Raw genomic sequence first — 21201 nt, 5'->3', positions numbered from 1 at the left:
CACGGTGGCTGATCGACAGAGCTCTTTAATTGTGAAGTGCTGAAAGGAAATGCGGTTTAGTATTGGCAAACACTTTAACTATAAAAACATTTTGTGTACATATAATGGCTTCTGAAAATATTCAGTCCTTCACTTTCTGAAGATTGATTTGATTGTAATTGCCATTTTTGTCTATGTGAAAACATGTTAAAATTTTTTCGTACATTTGTCAAAAATCTAAATATTGAAAACTCTCATTTGCAAAAGTATTCAGGCGTTTTGCTGTGGGACTCTAAATTGTGGTCACCTGCTTTAATTATCTGTGACATATGACGAGAACTTCATCAGGCAGAAGGCCTGTGGCAAACTGAACTGGTGGTACCACAATTCGTGCTGCATATCAGCACCTCTGTGATAAAATTGTGGGAAGACATAGATAAGGGTACAGGGAAAAAAAAAAAGTTTCACTTACCAGATCATGGGTGTCAGTCAAATTCCATAAGCAACAGCAATAGGACTCTGGCCTTCAGTGTAAAAGCACAGAGCTCAAAAGGTAAAAGACTCTTAAACAGAGTTACACAAAGTTTTGATTTTAATCCTTAATTTGTCATGGAACATCTCATACATGCTACAGTTCACATTCAGCAGTGCCCTAAAATTATCTTAAATTATCTAAAATGATCAAACGCCGATCAGTTCATTACACTGATACGTTGTTATTTACACAGTAGTTATCTTTGGTTAATTGGCAGCCATGTTGTCATAATTTTGTTGATTGTTCCTAAGTCTTTTCCATCATCATATTTGTATCTATAACTTAGCTTTAGTCTGTGGTAGCATCACAGCTCAGGTGAGTTCTGAAGAACTCCTGGATCTTCTTCCACAGGTGGACCTCAGCTGCTGCGTGGGACCTGGGCTCACCCCCCCACAGGACTGGTTTACCCACAACCCCATGTAAACTGGAGGGGAAGTAGGGTCCATAAGGTGGATCAAGGTAATGTCCCGCTCCAGGGTAACTCACGCTCTCAAAGTTGTTCTTCCCATGGCGCCTCAGTCTCTCCACCATCTGGTCCATGTAAGCCTTGCTGTCCCAGTTCAGGTCGTCCTCTGCAGCCGCAAAGAGGAAATGTCCCTTTGCTTGTTCAATGGGGACCAGGGTGGCCTTGTTCTCCTCTGCCAGGGGATTGTGCAGAACATACTTGCCCATGGCAGCCCCTGACTCAGTAGGAACCATCTTGCTTGTGTCAAACATTAATGCAGGGAGAATCTGACTCTTATTATAGTGGAGAGGTAAAGCTACGTTGGCACAGCAGCCATTGATCCACACTGTGGCCTCAACACCGGGCACAAACGCAGCAAGTGAAAGCGCAATGTCTCCTCCCTTTGATCGAGATACTACACCAACTCCTTTACTGCCAACCTGTGAAGAAAAACACACACATTTGAGATGATAAACTCAATGGACTATGATAATAATGCATTCTCCTCAATGACTACACTGAAATGTGGTCTCCTCAAGTTGCTCAATCATTTTACAAAAAACTATTACCAAGTACTAACTATAACCGTATGATGAAACATGAACATGTATTTAACACCCTGTTTTTAAAGCAGTATGACCTTGTGCCAATATTACAAAAACAGTGAAATGTCTTATTGTCATACTTACTGATAGAGAAGCAGCTAGAGGAAGTGGACTTTAAAAACCACCAAAAGCAAACTTCAAAATAAAACCTCATGTCAAAAATATTTTATGTTTGTTATATTAACTGATATTCTAACAAAGATCACATTTAAAGAAGTAGAGCATCAACACTGCACATAATAGTTACTTAATTTTAGTGTATCCCTCAATTATTATTATTTTTTTGACTGAATCTTAAAGGAGCAATGCGTAAGAATTGGCCAACTACCTAATTCATATGCCAAACAAATAAGCTAAGGTCAAGAAAGTAAATAGGTGCAGTTGCTAAAATGTTGGACTATTCCTTTGACTTGTAGGGCTAAGCATAAGAATAATTAAATCTATATTTTGTGTGGTTAACCATTTTATTGGTTTGCTACCAGAGCCCAGTGTTTAATCATCCCCAGCTCCAGTGCATCCCTGGCCATATAGAGTTAAGTACAAACAGAACTTGTGCAAGTTGTTAAAAAATCTGTTATTGTAGGTTTAATTTCTCATCATAAAAAGAAAAACCAAAGCCATAGTTCCTTACCATTTAATGCATCAAAATCAAAGGCTCGTAAGTTTATGCGGCTCTGTTAAATAGTTACTCAAACAGCTTACTTCAGTTTGTTGTTGTAAGAAGTTCACTGCCTCTTCAAAGTGGTCTAGATGTAACTCTTTGACGTTGTTCGGCTTGTCATTGTACACTGTAACAGACAGAACCACAAACCCTTTGTTGGCCAGGAGACTGGCTCTTTTCTCAGACATGAAGGTGCTCAGATCCAGCACAGCAGGAAATGGACCTTTCCCTAGAACATAAGACACATACGAGTATAAGTTTAGTGAAGCTAAAACTACATAATCTTTGGTATTTTCCGAGATAATGGGCTTAACAGTTGGTCAATTATAAGAACAGATTGCCAGATTAAAATTGGTAAAAGTCAGAAGAACATTTAAATATGATCTGAAATACCACTGATGTTTCTAACATGTTAGATATTAATGGATTACACATTACGTCCTGCCTGTGAATATTTCATGTGCATCAAATCAAATTGTTGTACAGGCATCAATGCTGAATGTCAGTTGAATAATAATGATTGGCTAATATTTTTGTGAATGTTTTAACTGGTCACAGTAGAAAAGCACAGGTGTCATAAATAACTTTAATCACGGCAGCATTTCATGGAACTCAGCTGGTTTCAGGGGCCCTGCTTTTGATTTTGCTGACTCGCTGTCACACTGTCAGGGCTTAGTTGGAGACTAACAAGACTCTGTTAGGCTGGAATTAAAATAAGACAGAAAGCTGAGAGCCACTAACCTGGAGGAGTAAACAGGACTCCCTGAAAATTCCCCTCTTTGACAGGGCGCCTGCTGACTCCATCGCCAATCAGAAACCTCTCATTGGTCGCCTCTGCCAACAACCTGCCCTCCTCCTCCTCATGCACAGAGAACTTCACCACATGGGGGTTTAGTGAATGAGTTTTCTGAAACCATTTGTGCAAGGTGTCTGCCCTCATCGACCACAGCAGACCCATGGGTTCAACCCCGATGTAACTTCCCCTGAGTGAGGGGTCTCTCTCCAGGTCGATCTCCCCGCTCCCGTCAGCCCTGTATGTGGCCGAGGAGCTGAACACCATCCCCTTCTCATCTGTTGACCTGGCTCTCAGGGTGACCACCTGCCTCGACCTCAGCCCGGCCACCGTCACCTGAATTGGCTCGTCGAATAAACACCTGGCACTCGGCAGCAGTCTCAGTCTGACTTGGGAAGACATCTCTTCTGAAACCAAAGATCCATTTTTTTTTTTTTTTTGGTAATTTTTTACAAGTTTAGGCTTTGCTCAGTATGAAACTGGACAAAGGGCATAATAACATTTCTCATTTGCTCGATGAAGGAAACAGTTTGTCACAGAAAATGCATGAGAGTTTTTTGCCCAGTCTGTTCTGAGTTTTCACAAGTTTACATTGCTGGAAAACCATGTTTTTTTGGTATTACTGTATAGTTAAGAACTTAAAACTATGTATGTTACAAGGGTAGGTTATAGATTAACTGTGCAGCCATTTTGTCGGAGGTTAAGGAAGATTAAGTAGATTAAAAGAACATATTTTTGCACTTCTAATGATCAGACTTGCATCCAGCACTGGAAAATACCAGTGTACGTTTACTGGAGTACTGTTCTGACGTACAGTTTTGAGGTACCTCAGAAAGTTGTGAAAGTTGCTCTAAGTTATGTGTAGTACGGTTAGCAAACCCGTTGTGTTATGTCAGCACACACAGGCGCACGGTAACGGACTGAGAGTTAAAAACGTCTCTTACCTTCTCGGTGAACACGGTGGATGTTCGTCCTCACGGTAAAGCCCCTCTTCGTCTGATCAGCTTCTTTACTTCAGCTCCCTGTGAAGTTAAAACTGGACCAACAGAGTCCTGAAGACCCGACCCTCCATGACAGTCCGAGGCGAGACTGAGTGAACGTCTTTCTCCATGATAACAGGAAGTTCCTTCTGTTTCACAATAAACGTCTCACGGTGGCTGATCGACAGAGCTCTTTAATTGTGAAGTGCTGAAAGGAAATGCGGTTTAGTATTGGCAAACACTTTAACTATAAAAACATTTTGTGTACATATAATGGCTTCTGAAAATATTCAGTCCTTCACTTTCTGAAGATTGATTTGATTGTAATTGCCATTTTTGTCTATGTGAAAACATGTTAAAATTTTTTCGTACATTTGTCAAAAATCTAAATATTGAAAACTCTCATTTGCAAAAGTATTCAGGCGTTTTGCTGTGGGACTCTAAATTGTGGTCACCTGCTTTAATTATCTGTGACATATGACGAGAACTTCATCAGGCAGAAGGCCTGTGGCAAACTGAACTGGTGGTACCACAATTCGTGCTGCATATCAGCACCTCTGTGATAAAATTGTGGGAAGACATAGATAAGGGTACAGGGAAAAAAAAAAAGTTTCACTTACCAGATCATGGGTGTCAGTCAAATTCCATAAGCAACAGCAATAGGACTCTGGCCTTCAGTGTAAAAGCACAGAGCTCAAAAGGTAAAAGACTCTTAAACAGAGTTACACAAAGTTTTGATTTTAATCCTTAATTTGTCATGGAACATCTCATACATGCTACAGTTCACATTCAGCAGTGCCCTAAAATTATCTTAAATTATCTAAAATGATCAAACGCCGATCAGTTCATTACACTGATACGTTGTTATTTACACAGTAGTTATCTTTGGTTAATTGGCAGCCATGTTGTCATAATTTTGTTGATTGTTCCTAAGTCTTTTCCATCATCATATTTGTATCTATAACTTAGCTTTAGTCTGTGGTAGCATCACAGCTCAGGTGAGTTCTGAAGAACTCCTGGATCTTCTTCCACAGGTGGACCTCAGCTGCTGCGTGGGACCTGGGCTCACCCCCCCACAGGACTGGTTTGCCCACAAACCCATGAAAGCTGGAGGGGCAGTAGGGTCCATAAGGTGGATCAAGGTAATGTCCCGCTCCAAGGTAACTCACGCTCTCAAAGTTGTTCTTCCCATGGCACCTCAGTCTCTCCACCATCTGGTCCATGTAAGCCTTGCTGTCCCAGTTCAGGTCGTCCTCTGCAGCCGCAAAGAGGAAATGTCCCTTTGCTTGTTCAATGGGGACCAGGGTGGCCTTGTTCTCCTCTGCCAGGGGATTGTGCAGAACATACTTGCCCATGACAGCCCCTGACTCAGTAGGAACCATCTTGCTGGTGTCAAACATTAATGCAGGGAGAATCTGACTCTTATTATAGTGGAGAGGTAAAGCTACGTTGGCACAGCAGCCATTGATCCACACTGTGGCCTCAACACCGGGCACAAACGCAGCAAGTGAAAGCGCAATGTCTCCTCCCTTTGATCGAGATACTACACCAACTCCTTTACTGCCAACCTGTGAAGAAAAACACACACATTTGAGATGATAAACTCAATGGACTATGACACTGCACCAGGATAATAGTGCATTCTCCTCAGTGACTACACTTAAATGTGGTCTCCTCAAGTTGCTCAATCATTTTACAAAAAAACTATTACCAAGTACTAACTATAACCGTATGATTAAACACGAATGAATCCATCCGTGGCCATAGAGAGTTAAACTACAACCAGAACCTGTGCAAGTTGCCAAAAAAAATCTGTTATTCAACGTTTAACTCTTGTGTATTGTGTATAACTCTTTGGCACTGTTCAGGTCAGACTGACCTGACTGACGGACATTACTGGGGGGTTGAAAGCACCACAGAAATTAAAAATATATGTGTGTATTTGTCTGTATGTGGGTCTGAAACCGACCTCAACATTTTCTGAGGGACATCAGTGTGCGGGGGTATTGTAGTAGTATGTGTAATCTCTGATCTTTTTTCTTTTACAAATTCTTCACTGAAAATAAGTTAAGGTCAACAGCTTTTTTTTCTTGTGCCAGTTTTTGTGGCTCTGTTAAATAGTTACTCAAACAGCTTACTTCAGTTTGTTGTTGTAAGAAGTTCACTGCCTCTTCAAAGTGGTCCAGATGTATCTGTTTGACGTTGTCCGGCTTGTCGTTGTACACCGCTACAGACAGAACCACAAACCCTTTGTTGGCCAGGAGACAGGCTCTTTTCTCAGACATGAAGGTGTTCAGATCCAGCACAGCAGGAAATGGACCTTTCCCTAGAACATAAGACACATGAAGGCCACATTAAGCACATTAAGATCTAGATCTAACATATTGTGCATCCTATTTATACAGTGTCAATCATTTTCATTACTTGTTGATCTACTGATAACTTTTTTTTAAGTAATTAAGCAATTTTCTAGAGCCCAAGGTCTTAAAAATAATAAAATTGTTTGTTTTGTCTGACAAACAGGCCAAATATAGGCCAGATATTTAATATCCAATGATCCAAAACAATCAAGAAAAGCAGGAAATTTTCACATTTTAGAAGCTAAATCCAGAGAATCTTTGGTACTTTCTGAGATAATGAAACTTTTGTAACCAACAGATTGCCAGATTTAAATTGGTAAAAGTCAGAAGGACATTTAAATATGATCTGAAATACCACTGTTGTTTCTAACGTGTTAGATATTGATGGATTACACTTTACTTCCTGCCACTAACCTGGAGGAGTAAACAGGACTCCCTGAAAATTCCCCTCTTTGACAGGGCGCCTGCTGACTCCATCGCCAATCAGAAACCTCTCATTGGTCGCCTCTGCCAACAATCTGCCCTCCTCCTCCTCATGCACAGAGAACTTCACCACATGGGGGTTTATTGAATCCGATTTTTGACATATTTTGTGCAAGGCGTCTGCCCTCATTGACCACACCAGACCCATGGGTTCAACCCCAACATAGCTCCCTCTGAGTGAGGGGTGTCTCTCCAGGTCGATCTCCCCGCTCCCATCAGCCCTGTATGTGGCCGAGGAGCTGAACACCACCCCCTTCTTGTTTGTTGACTTTGCTCTCAGGGTGACCACCTGCCTCGACCTCAGCCCGGCCACCGTCACCTGAACAGGGTCGTCAAACATACACCTGGCACTTGGCAGCAGCCTCAGTCTGACTTGGGAAGACATCTCTTCAGAAATTAACTTTCACGCTTTCTGGGAAGTGTGACACAACAGAGCAACAACACTGTCACAACAAGAGAAAACAGATTAAAGAGCCAAATGTGCACCAATACAAACAAATATTTCTGCATATGCATTGATTTAAGAATCTCTATACACCAAGTAACAGAAACAAACTTCAGATTTCTTTAATTCTGATGATTTTGTGACTTGTCTGTTTTATTTTGTTGCTGTAACTTGGGTTTTGTAAAATGCTTTTCATACATAAGGATTATTATTAATCAATTTCTCAAATATTATTACACTCCTGTCCAAAGGAGTATAAAAGTCTGCAGTAAAGTCTGATTTGTTCCATGCAGGAACTCCACGGCGTTTTAGTAGCTACACATTAAACCCCAGCAGTGAGTTTAAATTGTAATAAATTGATTTTTTAGATTAAAAAAAACTTTGACCATATCTATTTATTTGACTAAAATTACTATTGTTTAATCAAAAATAATTAAAACGGAAGCTACTGCTCCTGTACGTCCCTGTAAAGACCTTAACACCAAATTCCATCCAAGATTTTAGCAACTTAAATTTGCTAAAAAAAAAAAAAAAAAAAAAAAAAAAAAAACAGTTTTGAATGGAGAGGGCTGTCGCGAGTTCATGTCAGGACCCTCTTGCATTTTTAAATAAAAAAAACTAAATGTGTTCACTCACCAAGTCCAGAGACGACTGCCAGTCTGATCCTGATCCAGTTCCACAGGTAAGGACGCGCGTTCCCGATTAGTGCGCGTCAACACCCGAAACAGGTGAAACGAGCACGTACACGACAGCAAACACTGTTCACGTCCCTGCTATAACATGCAGGGACGTGAACATGTGAATGAACCTTAGTGCAGCTGTGAACACTGGCCGGTAGAGGACGCTCGCAAATCTGTGTCTGTCTCACAACTATCAGTGGGTTTGACGAAGCTGAGACCGACTGGACAACACATCAGTGGAGGAAGGTCCCAGAGTAAGCGCGTGTGTTTACTCAGGTGTAGCGCTACCTTTGAGCACGGGGGCATTATCCTGATGAAACAGGAAAGGGGCTGCGCCAAACCTTTGATGGCCTGTTGGCCAACTGTAGATACTTTATACTTCTACTCTACTACATTTCAGAAGAAAATATTCTGCTCCATTATGTTTTATTTAAGAGCTATAGTTACTATAATTACTTTCCAGAATAAACATGATATGCTTATAAAACACATTATTCCAAGATTAGACCAGTGGTTTCCAACCTTTATGGCTTGTGGCCCCTTACAAAAAAAATCAGTTGGGGCCTCTGTTTATGTTTCAGATGTCAGTGAATTGTTAGTTCCACCAAAACGACATTTCACCTCTAAACTTTCAAGATCGTTTCACTGAGACTCAAACAGTCTCAAACTTAAAAACTTAAAAGCTTAAGCATCATTAAAAAAAAAAAAAAAAAAAAAATCGATTAAAGTCCCAAAACTGATTTGTGTATCAGACCTTTGTGTTTTCTTCCGTCCTCTCCCGGGAATCATCTCACGGCCCCTCAGATTTATCTGATGACCCTTAACAATCTAATGAATTAATGGACTTTCGGTCACATCGTGTATGTGACTCTAAATTAGTTTTGTTAATGTCAGAAAATAATTGTCTCGTCTGCTGATCATTCATCCCTACAGTTTGAACACAGTGCTTTTAATGTGTGTAACAACAGTCACAGAGGACACAGAGTCCTGGTTTGATTTGAGCATTATTGTGATTTAATTCACTATGTCTTATATCACAAAGAAAGTCTTTAAAAATGCAGACTAGAATTTCTGTATATAAACTGTACACAAAAAGCAAGGCACTATACATTCAGATTCATCAAGCTGCTGTTTCTCTTCTCGTCACAGTCAAACCTTTAAATTACAACTCCCCTTTTCTGCGATCAGGAGCTCGGTGAGTCAGAGTCACTTCAGCAGTTTAACGCAGTCGAGCAACATGAGTTACCTACGTGGCCTGACAGCATTCAGACAGAAAAAAAAAAAAAAACAAGTCGACAACTTTCCTCACAACATCTGACGTGACGGGGTTTTTTTTTTTTACATAGATACAAAGTCACAAACGCATCTACACACACATTTACACAAATAAAACATTACACGCACTTACAAACATTATATACAATCGCACGCACATACATACACAACCGTAGCATGGCACTCTGTACTGGTGTTTTCTTTCACAAGTCCATGAGTGACTTTAGTGCTTGGAGGAGACTCCAGATACACGACATGTATGAACCAAAGCAAGGTGTTTTTTTTTTAGCTTCAGTTAAACCGCTTGAGTTTAATTTTATGTAATGACAAAGTTGAGAAGTAAAACATGACTATAAGCAAGGCGAGTGCATCTCCAGTCTCATCATTCGTGTAGGTTTTCTTCGGGTTCAGTTACCTTCTTCAGGACACTGTGAATTTCTATCCCCAGCGTCCTCACACGTTAACACTAAAACAGGTTTATGTGACATTTCCTGTATCTCCACCTCGACTCTCCACAGTTCATCCACTTCACGCGCCATCTTCAGTTAAAAACTTCCTTAAAACAGTCCTTTGGCCTTTTTCAGATTCACTTGCTTCCACCCTGGCAGACGTTCATATTCCTCTCTCGTCATCTCCAAAGCTTTCTGTACCAGGAAAGAAAACCAAAGATTTCATCAATCAATAAAAAATGAAAACAGACACTTGGGGGAAGTTTGAATATATTGTCTCAAAGGGAGGTATTAATGTTGGAGTTTGAGCTTAAACGTGTTAATTCACCGTTTCTGTTCTGATTGGTCTGAAAGTGGGGGATGTCAGAGCAAACTCTCATCGTGTTTAGTGCTCTGTGGGTCTTTACTGTGGACCAGAACCTCAGTGAACCTCCTGTACCATGTGAGGACACGTTAGTTGTTTCAGTGTTTTCATGCCTCCATTTTGTGCTCCACAGACAGAGTGAGTCAGACTGGGGTGTAGCTGATGGTGAATCACAAGCGTGTTTATTTAAAGTGAGAGAGAAGAGTCTCAGGTGGAAAGTGTGTGTTTGTGTGTGTGTGGGTGGGTGGGTGGGTGTGTATGTGTGAAGAGAAGAGTAGCAGCAGAAGTGTGAATACAGGAAGGTGGTGTAGTTGAAGGTGTCGAGTGCAGACACCATGTAAGGCTGCACAATTAAACATCTCAATTATCTAAACAGTATAAATTTGACAAAAGTCTTTAAACAGCCCATTTACAGCCTCAGTTATTCATGTGTAGGAAGTGTGTTAACCTGAACCTGAACGTGTTGAGGGCTGGATGGAAGCTTAATCCTGCCAGGGAAAAAAAAATAGATGAAATCTTAAGAATTTTCAGCTCTGTGATATTTTATATTAATATCTCACAAATTCAGAATTATTATACAGTGAACATTTTGGCAGTTGAGTATGACTAATAAAAAATATAAATTATATGTATGTTTTTTTATGCTGTGACATGTTCTCTTTTATTATATAAATTTTGAGTCTATCATTTCTAATGTTTCCTCTATTTTTTTCCAAGCAGGAACAGTCTCTAGGTTTGGAAACCAATGACCTTTTTATATTTCTTATCCCGTGTGTGAAGACGTTGAAGTGCTAAATTCTTAGTGACTGATGTATGTGGCTGAAATAAAGGACCTGACCGACCGACTGTGCCTAACAGAGTAATCAGGATGATCGTTTTAGATGTAACTGTGCAGCCGAGCGTAAAACTTTCCTCCTCAACCAGCACCACGCTTCAGAGACGGGAGTGAAACAGGAGTGAATCAGTTTTTTCATATCCACATAAGAAAGAAAAACACAGTGCTGAGGTGCTCGAAAGAAGAACAGGTCGCAGGTGTTGATGAATCACACGAGTGGCTCTTCTTACCTGAATCCACCTACAACTTGGTCTGTAAAGTGAGAGTTAGATGGAGTTAGCATGGATGATAAGAATGAGGTGAATAAATTTAGGAGAAAAATCCACCTTTGAATTGTCTGACTACATTATACACAAACTGATTAATCCAAACGTAGAGCAGAACTTATTGTTGTTGTTGACGTGTTTGCTTTCCATCAGTCCATCGGTCCATCTGTATCGCTGTCTCATCTATGATGGATTTTTCTTTTTCAATGTGATTTTTTTTTTCCCGTCTCTTACTTGTCTTGAGTACGAAAACAAAACATCAAAATCCCAGCTCTCAGCTGCACTGTCTGGATGCAGTGTGCACCGCTCTGAGAGTGTCAAATAATAAGAGCACATTTAAATACAGTAACTGTCAAATGTACTAACATCTAAGCAGATGTTTCAAGAGCTTTGAAAGTTACTAAAAACTTCGGCTTCAACACGACAAAGAAAGTCATCCAGCTCTGTGCAGTGCTGCCTGTCAGGTTTACTGACCTCAAAGTCCTGGTCAGACAGGTAGATCTCCAGGCGGAGTGGGTCGACCCCCTCAGGGAGCGGCCGGGCCTGCAGCTCAGCCAGAGGGAAGGTGTTCTGACAGAGCCGGGCCAACACGTCCTCCACCAGGATGATCTGGTTACACACCTCCGCCTCCTGCAGCCAGAGGAGAAGTGAGACTGCATGTGAATACATTTATATACTCTGTGTATGAGGAAGGGGAATGGGTGGTTCGAGGCATATAGTGGTAAAGGCTCAGGTTAGGGTGAGTGTCCAGGTCATGAATGTCCTTTAAACTGACAACAACGTGTGTGTGCGTGTTGCTCTGACCCTCTCTGTGATCTCAGCCACGTCCTCTCTGTGCTCCCAGCTGGGAAACATGTTGGTGAAGGTGAGCGGCTCCAGGCCGGCGTGGATCAGATACGACTTCTGAGGCTTCTTCTCGTTCTTCTCTGAAGGAGAGAATCAGAACAATAATTCTGGCTTCAGATTTTTTTTTTTAAAGAGGTAATTGAAGCATTTCTTTATTGATTATCGTGTTTCCCTACCTTTGCAGTACTGCAGCACAGTCTCCATTGCACACTTCCTGTCTGCGTCCCAGCGGATACAAGCCGAGCCGGTGCTCTCACTGTCCTGAGGCCACCAGCCCTGCCACAGGTAGACCTCATGGAAGTTATCCACCAGGAACAACGCTGCAACGGGAGGGACGGACGTCTTTTACTCTTTCAAAGCAAATTACGTTATGTATACAGACTGCATAAACACAAAGGTTGTACATCCTTCATGTCATCAGCTCAGCAGGTAAAGTTTTCCCACATGATCTGCGAAGTGAGAGCATGGCAGTGATGATAAAAATCCCAGTCATGCTGTGTTTGTGTCCACGTCTCACCAGGCTGTGGCACGTTGTACAGGTCTTCCTGCAGGAACGGCAGCGAGCTGACCAGGTCTGGAGCTCTGGACAGGTGGAAGAACTCGGTCGCCACAAATTCTCCAGATGTGCTGCTGAGCTGGAAGAGCCGCGGGGTGAAGTTGAATTTACCGGGATCTGAGAAGGAAATCAGAAACCAGCGTGAAACAAGATAAATTGTCCCTCCAAGTTTAGTCAGTATTGTCTGATTTAAATCAATTATTTTATTTTTGTATGATAGTGTGATGAGGGAGCTGCAGACAACACATTCCCAGATACATACGAGAACTCAGACAACAAGTATTAGTTTCAGTTATTTGTTCAGTTTCTTTTGAAAATGTTAATCGACTATGTGTCTATGGATCCTTTAGCTGGACTTAATTTCAGGGGATGTTTTTGTTTGCTGTGCTTTTTAGTTTCTTATTTCCAGCGATCAGCAGTGTCTTGGAGGCGTGCCCGTGAGAGTATCTGACAAGGACCTGGTGTGTTCAATCAGACTTGCTGGAGCAAACCAAATGGACTGAGGAGAGGGGGGAGTTTGGAGGGAGCTGGGTTATGTTTGCTTTATTGTTTTTGTTTGTTTTGGGTTGTGGTAAAGTAGCCTGAGTAATATCTTAATATGGTCTTTACAGAATACTGTGTAAAGATAAATATTAACTATTGTACGTAGTGTATATACTAATTGCCTTCTTGTAGACACCAACCCTTTTGTATTTATAATGGTAGGTGTTGGTGCCTTAATATAGTGGGTGGCTGTCAGTTTGTTGGTTGGTCCTGTTTGTGGGGAGGGGGAATCCATGCTGCTTTTCACTGCTGTGTATTTGTCTGTAATCAAAGTTAATCAGTAAAGGACAGAGCTTTGCCAGAATTTGGTGATACAGCTCAGTGGTTACTGCCATCCTGAGCTACATCAGGGACATTTCATGAGATGTTTGGCTTTTATTGTTAAATTTAAAAGAGAACCTGTTGTAGTTTGTACTCAGAAAAGAGAACTACTCATAAGAAACTGTTTTTGTAACTGGACCATTTCTATTGGCACCAGTCTCCAGCCACACTAGAGGCCAATTTTAAGTTCCAAAATACTGTGCGGAGAGACGTGATCTCACTGATTTCTGTCCAAACTAATTGCACTAGCTGTGTCTGTGGTGAGGCATCATGTCTGACTGAGAGACATGTAATATAATGAGGGCAAATATGTGTCAATAAATAAGTACGGAGTTTCCCGTACCTTGCAGCATGCAGTCGTAAGCCTTCCTGTCCTTTCTGCCCAGAGCCTCCCAGAAGCCCGGAGGCTCCACTCCCTCATCACACTCATGGATGGTCACCTTACTGCTGCTGTGGAGACCTGCTTCCAGAGGACACCTGAGAGCAAGAAGAATTCAAATCGTGTTGAAGTATAAGAAATGTTTCGTGTTTAATGCCAAGCAAAACTCCCACAATACCCACCACTGGCCAAAGTTTCCCTCCGTATAACAACTCACTGTTCTTTGATCTTAAGTGCGGCCGTGCTCCCAACACTGCGAGTGTGAAGCTGCGTCTTGCAGCCGTGCCACAGGTAGATGATGGCTTTGTTGATGTTGAGCAGGATCATGGAGGCCCTGGAGCGCAGGCTGCTGCAGTGGCACGCCACCTCCAGCAGGTGGCCCTCCACCGGCACCTCGCCCCTCACACAGTACAGGCGCCATTCACCTGGACACAGAGGGGCAGGGAGGGTTTTACTCATCACACACAATCACACAAACAGTTTGAACAGATCTTTGCTGTTTTGAATGTATTTTCTACAGTGGTTTTTAATTGTCTTTAAACTCTGCTGCCATTTTGCTCTGGACTCTTGATCTCAAGAGAATATCCTAGAAAATAAAGCCCAACCCCAACTAACTTACTTACGACTCAAAATAACAGTCACAGACAGAATTATGTCCTTTCTCATCAACTAGCAGACAAGTAGTTAAAACAATTACTCTGAGTATTTTCCTCCTCCTCCTCTCTTTTGCCTGCATGGACAATCATCCCTCCGTTGAAGCACTGCAGGAAACATGGAGGCTCCTTCCCCTGCTGCACCTGAACCTGTGACACACACACAGACACACACAACACTGGTTATGAAAGTAGCAGACATCCTGCTAATGCAAACAAAACACTACTTCATGCTGTTGTATGCTCGCAGATTAGCAGAAATCTGAAGAACCAACATCAGGAAACATCTGAGCATCATTCATTAACTTGTTTTTCTACATCTTCTTTTCATTAGACAATATCTCGACACTTCTGTTTGTATATTAGTCGCACAAATTAAAAGAAACCCTGAGAAGCCTTGTCTCTTGTACCTGAGCCCCTCTCTCCTCGTCCAGCTCCACCGTCATCAGCGCTGACGTTCCTTTCTCACTGACGGTGGAGTGTCGGCCCTGCCAGAAGAAGTAGCAGCATTTCTCTTTCCCTGGTCCGGTACTCCTCGCCTCAGGGTTCTGCCTACGCCCAACTGGGACACGCACGCACAACAGTCAACAAAGAGTCAACAAACTACTCTGAATATTCAATGCTGTTAAAACTATAATGTTGGTGGTGAATTATATTGGACTTTGTGTAGAGATTTAGTGCATCCTTCCTTTAAATTCAATGCTTTCGAAGTTTTACTCTGAACAAACTACTTTGATTTGAATGCATCCTCTAGGAATTTTCTTTTTACAAAATTAAACAGAGGTGTTGGAGTGTAAATACACAGCGACTAACCTGAAGTGCTGACCATGTACTTCCACTTGACCACGTAGGCGTCTCCCTCGTGGAACTGGCCGATGCTCTGGCGTGGGAGGCGGCTGTAGTCGAACTCCAGGATGTGCCAGACGTCCACCGACACTGTGCTGATCTCCTGAGTCCTCATGTGGTCCTCAGTCTCCACCGGGCCATAACCGCGGCCCACATTTACGCCGTCCAAGATGGTGGAAACGGAAGACTGGAGGACAGGTAGCATGAGGGTGGCGTCATAAGGCCGGCACTCTCGCCCCGGGGCCTCCTGGGAGTGACAGCCAGGTCACAGATAGGATTTATGATAAAAGTACATATTAAGAGACAATAGTGAGAACTGCCAACCAGAGCCAACAGGCTCTCTGTGATGGTCTGTACAGCATCTACCCAAAGGCATCCGCTCTCTTATTCTTGTTTCAATCCCAGTATGAAACAAACTGTTCCTGGCCACATTAACTGAGATTGAGTGTGAGCCACAGTTTAATAAGTAAGCAGATGGGAAGATAGAGAAAGCATATGAAGAGTCTTTGATATGTGTAACCTGTGTAATTAATGGAATTATCCTCATAAAACAAGCACTGGATTTGTACCTTCTGCTCAGGTACCAGCTCGCCGCCTTCCTTTGGCGTCAGCGACTTTGCTTCGACCCAGTCCTGGAACTTCTCCTTGAACAAGATGGTCTCGTTGTGCTCTGTCAGCCTGCCAAATATCGCCCAATCAGGACGGCCCTGGCCTTTTCTGTGGGGAGTTAAACACACATACACAAGACAAAGGGGGAAAACGTGATTTAACTTTCCACCAGCTTTACAAAAAGTCTGTACTTCTATCTTCGCTAGCTGAGTTTTAGACCATCAGAGTGAGAATATTTTTTAAAAGTGAGGACACTTGGTTCAAGGTCATTACTGAAGGGAATTATCATAATTCTATAAAACATACAGTGTCCTCACACGTGCTAAAAACAAGTGTGTGTATCCTCACCTGGGTATGAGTGTGTTGCAGCCCCCGGGATCGAGCGGGTTGATGTCACAGCAGGTGTAGTCAAACGTCCCGTTCCAGAGGTGTTTGGCGAGCTGGAAGGCCACCTTCCTCTGGGCCAGAGTCACCTCCTTACCGTGCCACACGTACACCTCACTGCCAAAGTCAAACACCACCACCTGCAGCACACGCAGACAACAACAAAAACAATGGAAAATCATGTCCGATTTAATAACACCGTACAGCTGTGTCAATTTTAATTAAAGTCACACAAGCCACATGCTGGAATAGAGAATATAAACAAATAAATTATAAAAATACAAAATATAACCGGAAGAACAAGCATCACAAAAAAAACCCAATGTTCTATACATCATTCAGACATGAACAGTTTAGACAATTCAGTTAAAAGTAAGACGGTGATTCTCCATCATTTATATGCAAAACAGACACTGTAACAGCAAACGGACTCCCCGGTCTTAGCCCTTAGTGTCTTGAACCCGCTTAGTTTTTTCAGCAGAAGCAGTGCACAGATGGATGTAGGAGGTGCTCGTCACAGCACCTGCTGTTGCTAAGCAACAAATTAAACCATCTTGAACCACAGAGCTCCTCTGGAAAAAAAAAAAAACCCTGAAATATTTTAACATTGAGGTTTTTACCTTATAGGAACAGTCCACCATCCCATACATCTCATACTCTTTCAAGGAAATACAACAGGTGCAAATAAAAACAAAGCCGAACTGTGGCAGTAAAAAGCCACCTCTCCTGCTCACTGTATAAAAGTGGATTAATCTAATCCACCAGGCTCAAAAGAATTACAGCACATCTTCTCTGCTGAAGCATGAGACCAAGAACGAAAAGGATGTAAACATTAAGCCCCACTGACCTCTTTGGATGCCAGCAGGGAGCTGCGAGGGACCTTCCCCCACTCATCATCATCAGGAACCAGTTTGTCATCCAGCAGTCTGAAGATGCAGTTGGTTTCCACGATGGCATTTTCAAACTGCTCATCCTCCTCTGGTGGACCCGCAGCTATGGCACAGTTAGAATATAACAAGCCATTTACCAACATAAATGTCCGTAAATGGTCCAAAAGCATCCAGAAAAACAGTCAGTATTTAACGAGGGAGCATGTTTTAAACACAAAGGCTTCAAATCTGTTGTCAAATCTGAGTTTGCACTGCTTGTTTCTTACATTGGTAAGCTGTTTGTCCTCCTAGAATCTTCCAGAACTGCTGGCTGTCTGGACCCTGTGGGTTAACCCCTTCCTCGATGGTCTGCACCTGGTTCGCCCTGCAGCCCATGTCCTTCTTCGTCTGGATGAAGGTGGCCAAATCTACTGCCTGTAGGCAAAAAACAAAAATCTGTTTCTCAGCCTTTAATGCTAATAGATAGTGGCAAAGCGATTTTTAAGGAAACAATAAGAAATTTGACTTTTTGTGATAAATCCATGAATGGCGAACTGACATCTGCGATGTCCTGCTTCACATTTACACTCAAATTCAGAGGAAAAAATACAAACTTAACGAATGAGTCAGATACTGGAGACAAAACGAGGTTGCTGTGAGGAGACTTGGCTGGCTGTTGCTGGGCTTTTTGTGCATAAAAGCAATGTAATACGACAAAACAGCACTGAACGAGGGGGCGACGCAGAAAAACAAATGTTTATTATAAAGTGTCTAGACAGACCTCCTTTGGGGAAATGGAAGAGCTGTAGACCAGCCAGGAAGAAGCATGTGTTTGATGGGGAGCACAGATGGGCATATGTGCCAGTGTGTGTTAGTGTGTGTGTGTGTGTGTGTGTGTAAGAAATGGAAATGAAAGGCAGAATCATCAATAAATCATCTTGAGCCAATATTATGGCAGTAGCTCTGCTGCCTTGATGCTCGACATCTACAACAATCAGGCAAAGTCTGTTATAACACAGGTACGTAGCTCACCTTAGCTTTCTCGATCACATTTGAGAACTCTCCTATCCAGACGAAGCAGTGCTCTGGAGTGACCAGCAGGAAACAGTCTCCGCTGTTGAGCGATGACGCTCTCGGCTCCACTAATCTGGTCTGAACGTGACGACGGCCTGGAAAAAATAAAGTCATATTTATTAATCTGCACAGGGATATCAGGTCTGTTGATCAAAATCTTCATTTTAATTCTATGATTGTTTTCTTTCTTTGTTTAAAGACATGAACACAAACTTTGCTATCAGTCTAATCCCAAATGTATATATATATAGAGTAAAACACACATCACGACAATTCACTGTAGCTCAGCACAATCAAACATGTTTTTTTTTTTTACCTTTGATCTGCATCAGCATGAGATTCTTATACGGCACAGCGCTGTTGTTGGACATCTGCTCTGAGATGTTGACGCTGCGCAGACTCACAGTGCTGAAGTTTTCTTTACTGGCCAAACCTGCCAGAGCAGCTTCAGAGTACTCTGAGGTTTGTTTCACTGGAATGAGACAGTACGAGTTTTTACCAAAGTACAGACCAACAGGGGGTAGAAAGAAATAACACAAATGCTTCATTAAGATTTAAGTCATCCTTACACTCGCTCTTCTCGGCCTTCATCCTCTTGCTCTCCAGCTGTGCCACATTCAGTCTCTGCTCGGTGTACTCGTGTCTGATGTCCTCCCTGGCCGCCAGCATCTTCAGAGGGTTTCTGGACGACTGGACGTTCCTGGACGGACGCACAGAACGCTTGTGCTGCACCATGGCTGAAGTTAACCTGGTGAAAAGCAGGAGTATGAGCGTTATATGAAATGGAATACAATTACAAAAGACTAGATCTTTCTATTATTAAAGATCTTGCAAATACTGCACATTGATGGAATGATTGATTGGAATGGTTGATCAACATCTATCCAATGCATAGAGTCAAGATGTGTCACATACAGTCCTCCACTCTAGCCATCATTAGAAGGTTTTCCATTTTCTTACTTGGGACCCTGAGAACCGAAGATGGTGTCAAAGTCCTCACTGATCTCGATCCTGGTGGGCATGCGTGGAAATTCAGCCATGCGTCGGTAAAACTTGGAGAAGATTTCATCATCCAGCTTCATCACTTCCTTCACTGCCTTCTCCGTCACTGTTATGGTGGTTTCCTGCAGACCTGCCACTGATCAGCGGAGAGCAACAACAGAGAGACAAGATTAGGCCCTAATGCAGCAAGAAAATCAGTCAACAGGCAAAGGAATTGAACATAATGCTCAGCAAACCCTTCACTGAGTAAATAAATTTAGATTTTACAGCCATTTAAGAGGTTTACTACAGGTGAAGATCACTTGATGAGTTTAAAATAAAGATGGAAGGACATACCTTTGCTATTCAGACGTCCCAAGAAGCTCTCCAACTTGTCTAACTTCTTATCCGATTCCATGTCTGGCCGAGCCTCAATTTCTGAGGATCAAATAAATCAGATTTACAAACAATGGTGACAAATAAGGTTGTTGAGTTATTTATCAAACTATTTTTATGTAAGTATTCTGCAAGTTACAAGCTTAAAACTGGCCATTTCTTGGTAGATCTTAAGGTCAGTTTGTATGGCTGTAACTTCTGTTTACAAAGCAGCAACAAATATTTTTTAAATCTCTGTTAAACTCTGGCTGGGATTTCTTTTAGCTGAGGCGGCAGTGATGACACAGGACTCGCTAATCTGTCTCACCCTCTTGTGGTTTGCTGACAGCGGGCATGTTGCTCTTGAGTTTGGTGGAGACTGGTGACAGGATGGGACTGATAACTGAGGAGGAGGCTGCGAGGCCTGTGGACACACAGACAGAAATATATGTCACACACGGCTACAGACAGAGTTTTCTGTTGTAGCCCACCTTCTGATTCACTATTTTTGCAGATAAATCATACCCAGTGCCTTTTTGAATGCTGTACACCTCAGTGAGGCCTGGCAGATAACAGCAGGTTTGTGCACTGACCTTTCTTGACCATACGTGCAGCCACTGTGTACTGGGTGGAGTCATTGGCTGCTCCTTTGCCCTTTGTCTTCCAGGCATCTTCACGAGTCGAAATCATCTGTTTCCTCTCCTCGATGGTCATCTGAGCCTCAATCTCCTCTCCCATCTTCTGCACAGACGAGAGGAAATCAGGCAAATTATCCAGTTATCAGTGATTATTAGGTTAAAGTGCCAAGTCTTGCAGGCAAAGCAATAAACTCTGCTCAATGAGGCCGAGAGTCAGCTTTAATTTCTGGGTATTTTCAGTCACGTCTGTGTTATTTAACAGGTTTAAGAACTATATAAAACCTCGAAGGAGATCATGGAGCCAAGTCAGAAGCTTCCAAATACCACTGCATGTATATAACTATACATGTATGTAATGCTAAAAGAACCGCATCACTTCTGACACAGCTTCACTATAACTTTGTGTGACTCCTACATTCCCTCTGGAGCAATTATTCATATAGTAACAGTTTCAAACCAAGCAGATATGAAAGGATTTGATGCATTCAAGCGTGCTAGGTGCACGTCCTGCCCAGACTATATAATCCTCGCCATTCCACAGTAGAAGAGATGGGTGTACACTGAGCGTTACTCATGCTGTCGAAACCAAATCAATTTCAGCAGCTCAGAAAGGGCCCTTCACACGGTTCGCTGCAAACCAAGCAAGAAAGATACAAGTCCAGTACATGCATCCACTCGAACGTGTCAGGTGCATGTCCTTACCTGACTGTGATGGTCAATATACTGACACTTTTGGCCGAGTGAGATAGGAGGAGAAAAGGTGGAGGAGAAGACAGGTTCCTAGAGGATGCAGAGGTGGATGGATCAGTGGAACAAAGGGAAGAAAGGGAGGAAATGGAAGTATAAACAATGAACATGCAGAAGATGGAAGAAGGATGCAAAGGAGAGAAGTCCAAGGCGAGAAACTGGGAATGCAAGAGCTAATCCCAAAGCTCTGTAAACAACAATCTGGGCACAGAATAAACAGAACTT

General features: G+C 42.4%; 3 protein-coding genes across 8 annotated transcripts in view; all 3 read right to left on the bottom strand.

Moving 5' to 3' along the window:
- Positions 1 to 20: 20 nt before the first annotated feature.
- LOC121192590 (acyl-coenzyme A thioesterase 1-like) lies at positions 21 to 4121 on the bottom strand. Of its 2 annotated transcripts, none has more exons than XM_041054331.1 (4): positions 3963 to 4121; positions 2967 to 3422; positions 2267 to 2454; positions 21 to 1399 (listed from the first exon to the last, which is right to left on the bottom strand). In XM_041054331.1, exons 2-4 carry the CDS (start codon positions 3418 to 3420, stop codon positions 803 to 805), a joined length of 1239 nt encoding a protein of 412 aa, XP_040910265.1. In that variant the 5' UTR covers positions 3421 to 3422; positions 3963 to 4121; the 3' UTR covers positions 21 to 802. The 2 variants fall into 2 exon arrangements, with proteins under 2 accessions (XP_040910265.1, XP_040910264.1); XM_041054330.1 differs by having other exon boundaries at positions 24 to 1399; positions 2967 to 3425.
- A 61-nt stretch (positions 4122 to 4182) lies between these two features.
- LOC121192663 (acyl-coenzyme A thioesterase 1-like) lies at positions 4183 to 7232 on the bottom strand. The gene is made up of 3 exons (XM_041054437.1): positions 6773 to 7232; positions 6137 to 6324; positions 4183 to 5566 (listed from the first exon to the last, which is right to left on the bottom strand). Exons 1-3 carry the CDS (start codon positions 7224 to 7226, stop codon positions 4970 to 4972), a joined length of 1239 nt encoding a protein of 412 aa, XP_040910371.1. The 5' UTR covers positions 7227 to 7232; the 3' UTR covers positions 4183 to 4969.
- A 1725-nt stretch (positions 7233 to 8957) lies between these two features.
- svilb (supervillin b) overlaps positions 8958 to 21201 on the bottom strand; it is a 40095-nt gene continuing 27851 nt past the window's right edge. For 3 of the 5 annotated variants that reach the window (XM_041054435.1, XM_041054431.1, XM_041054433.1), the window contains exons 19-40: positions 20932 to 21009; positions 20185 to 20332; positions 19920 to 20015; positions 19574 to 19654; positions 19196 to 19373; positions 18805 to 18983; positions 18552 to 18707; positions 18194 to 18330; positions 17449 to 17596; positions 17140 to 17285; positions 16257 to 16432; positions 15869 to 16016; positions 15267 to 15546; positions 14864 to 15015; positions 14498 to 14603; positions 14018 to 14225; positions 13765 to 13898; positions 12519 to 12674; positions 12178 to 12321; positions 11960 to 12081; positions 11630 to 11785; positions 8958 to 9885 (exon numbers count right to left, since the gene is read on the bottom strand). In XM_041054435.1, coding sequence (XP_040910369.1) covers positions 9799 to 9885; positions 11630 to 11785; positions 11960 to 12081; positions 12178 to 12321; positions 12519 to 12674; positions 13765 to 13898; positions 14018 to 14225; positions 14498 to 14603; positions 14864 to 15015; positions 15267 to 15546; positions 15869 to 16016; positions 16257 to 16432; positions 17140 to 17285; positions 17449 to 17596; positions 18194 to 18330; positions 18552 to 18707; positions 18805 to 18983; positions 19196 to 19373; positions 19574 to 19654; positions 19920 to 20015; positions 20185 to 20332; positions 20932 to 21009 — 3216 coding nt within the window. In that variant the 3' untranslated portion in view covers positions 8958 to 9798. Of the gene's footprint in view, positions 9886 to 11119; positions 11142 to 11629; positions 11786 to 11959; positions 12082 to 12177; positions 12322 to 12518; positions 12675 to 13764; positions 13899 to 14017; positions 14226 to 14497; positions 14604 to 14863; positions 15016 to 15266; positions 15547 to 15868; positions 16017 to 16256; positions 16433 to 17139; positions 17286 to 17448; positions 17597 to 18193; positions 18331 to 18551; positions 18708 to 18804; positions 18984 to 19195; positions 19374 to 19573; positions 19655 to 19919; positions 20016 to 20184; positions 20333 to 20931; positions 21010 to 21201 lie in introns of all 5 variants that reach the window. The other 2 variants (XM_041054434.1, XM_041054432.1) reach the window with 2 other exon arrangements.

This window comes from Toxotes jaculatrix, chromosome 14 (assembly GCF_017976425.1).
Source record: "Toxotes jaculatrix isolate fToxJac2 chromosome 14, fToxJac2.pri, whole genome shotgun sequence".
NCBI classification, from domain to species: domain Eukaryota; kingdom Metazoa; phylum Chordata; class Actinopteri; family Toxotidae; genus Toxotes; species Toxotes jaculatrix.
This window is presented reverse-complemented; position numbering and strand designations above follow the sequence as displayed.

Coding starts and splice junctions, on each gene's coding strand:
- LOC121192590 (XM_041054331.1), bottom strand. CDS start 3,420: ATGTCTTCCCAAGTCAGACTGAGACTGCTGCCGAGTGCCAGGTGTTTA. Junction 2,455..2,966: donor AGTCCTGTTTACTCCTCCAG/GTTAGTGGCTCT, acceptor CTTATGTTCTAG/GGAAAGGTCCATTTCCTGCT. Junction 1,400..2,266: donor TCTTACAACAACAAACTGAA/GTAAGCTGTTTG, acceptor TTTTCTTCACAG/GTTGGCAGTAAAGGAGTTGG.
- LOC121192663 (XM_041054437.1), bottom strand. CDS start 7,226: ATGTCTTCCCAAGTCAGACTGAGGCTGCTGCCAAGTGCCAGGTGTATG. Junction 6,325..6,772: donor AGTCCTGTTTACTCCTCCAG/GTTAGTGGCAGG, acceptor CTTATGTTCTAG/GGAAAGGTCCATTTCCTGCT. Junction 5,567..6,136: donor TCTTACAACAACAAACTGAA/GTAAGCTGTTTG, acceptor TTTTCTTCACAG/GTTGGCAGTAAAGGAGTTGG.